This window comes from Perkinsus marinus, assembly GCF_000006405.1.
Source record: "Perkinsus marinus ATCC 50983 genomic scaffold scf_1104296947020, whole genome shotgun sequence".
Classification (NCBI taxonomy): domain Eukaryota; phylum Perkinsozoa; order Perkinsida; family Perkinsidae; genus Perkinsus; species Perkinsus marinus.
In genome coordinates, this window is record NW_003210752.1 from 1 (window position 1) to 948 (window position 948).

General features: G+C 46.6%; 1 protein-coding gene across 1 annotated transcript; it reads left to right on the top strand.

Annotated features, from left to right (window-relative positions):
• Positions 1-356: 356 nt before the first annotated feature.
• On the top strand, positions 357-806 carry Pmar_PMAR002514 (hypothetical protein; the record flags this gene model as incomplete). The annotated part of the gene is made up of 1 exon (XM_002779484.1): positions 357-806. A coding segment is annotated over one exon (450 nt), but the record flags the coding sequence as incomplete, so codon positions are not given.
• Between the last annotated feature and the right edge of the window lie 142 nt (positions 807-948).

Here is a 948-nt window from a genome sequence, read left to right on the forward strand (position 1 = left end):
TAAGAGTTAGTAATGCTCAATGCTCATGATCAACAGTGCGGAGTGTTACACTCCGAGTGTATCCTATGCTCACACTCTTGCACGCAAGCACAAGGAGCATGTACAAAAAGGTGACGCTCTCTGCCGCACAAACTGGTCGAGCATCAATAGCAGGTGTCTCTGCACCGAACCAGGAATGCAGTATTTAACACAATTGGCTGTCCCATTTGTTCTCTCCCATTACTCAGCTGTCCCACTACTAAGCTAAGCTGTAATTTCTCTACTAATACATCCAAAACTATTCTCTTCCTATCCTCCTACATAATACGGATATCATCCGTGTTGAGTTGATATTCCAGAGTAGCAGCTCCTTGTCCATGGACCCGAGCCTGTATTTTGCCTTACCTGAGAGCTTCGACCCTCTGATAAGTCCTTTGGACTTCGAGCAATGGGTGCGGAAGTTCAAGGCGTGTGCAACTGCTAACAAGTGGGAAGACGACGACCAGTTGAAGCACCTACCACCACTACTCCGAGGTGATGCATGGATTGTTTATGATGAGCTCAAACCCAATGAGAAGGATACGATGGTCAGCCTGGTTAAGAATCTCTCCCACAAGTTGAATATTGCTACCCGGATGCAGAGCAGCGAGCAGTTGTATCGTCGAACTTTGGATTCTGGTAGTGAGTCTCTACTCACATATCAGAATGATATAAAGAGGTTAGCGCATCGAGCCTACCCCGACATGACCGCTGACCAAGTTGCCCCTATTATTCTTACTGCTTTTATCCGAGGGTTAAGAGGACATTCGATGTCGCTTGCCCGAAAGGTTAGGAATGCAAATCCGAAGACTCTTCAACTCGCACTTGAGAAAGCTCATTTTTTGTTGTCGGATCCTTTTGAGGATGGTGATGTGTCTCATGAGAGTGAGTTGATGGCTGTCAAGCGTGGAACTTATGAAGCGGAGCTTG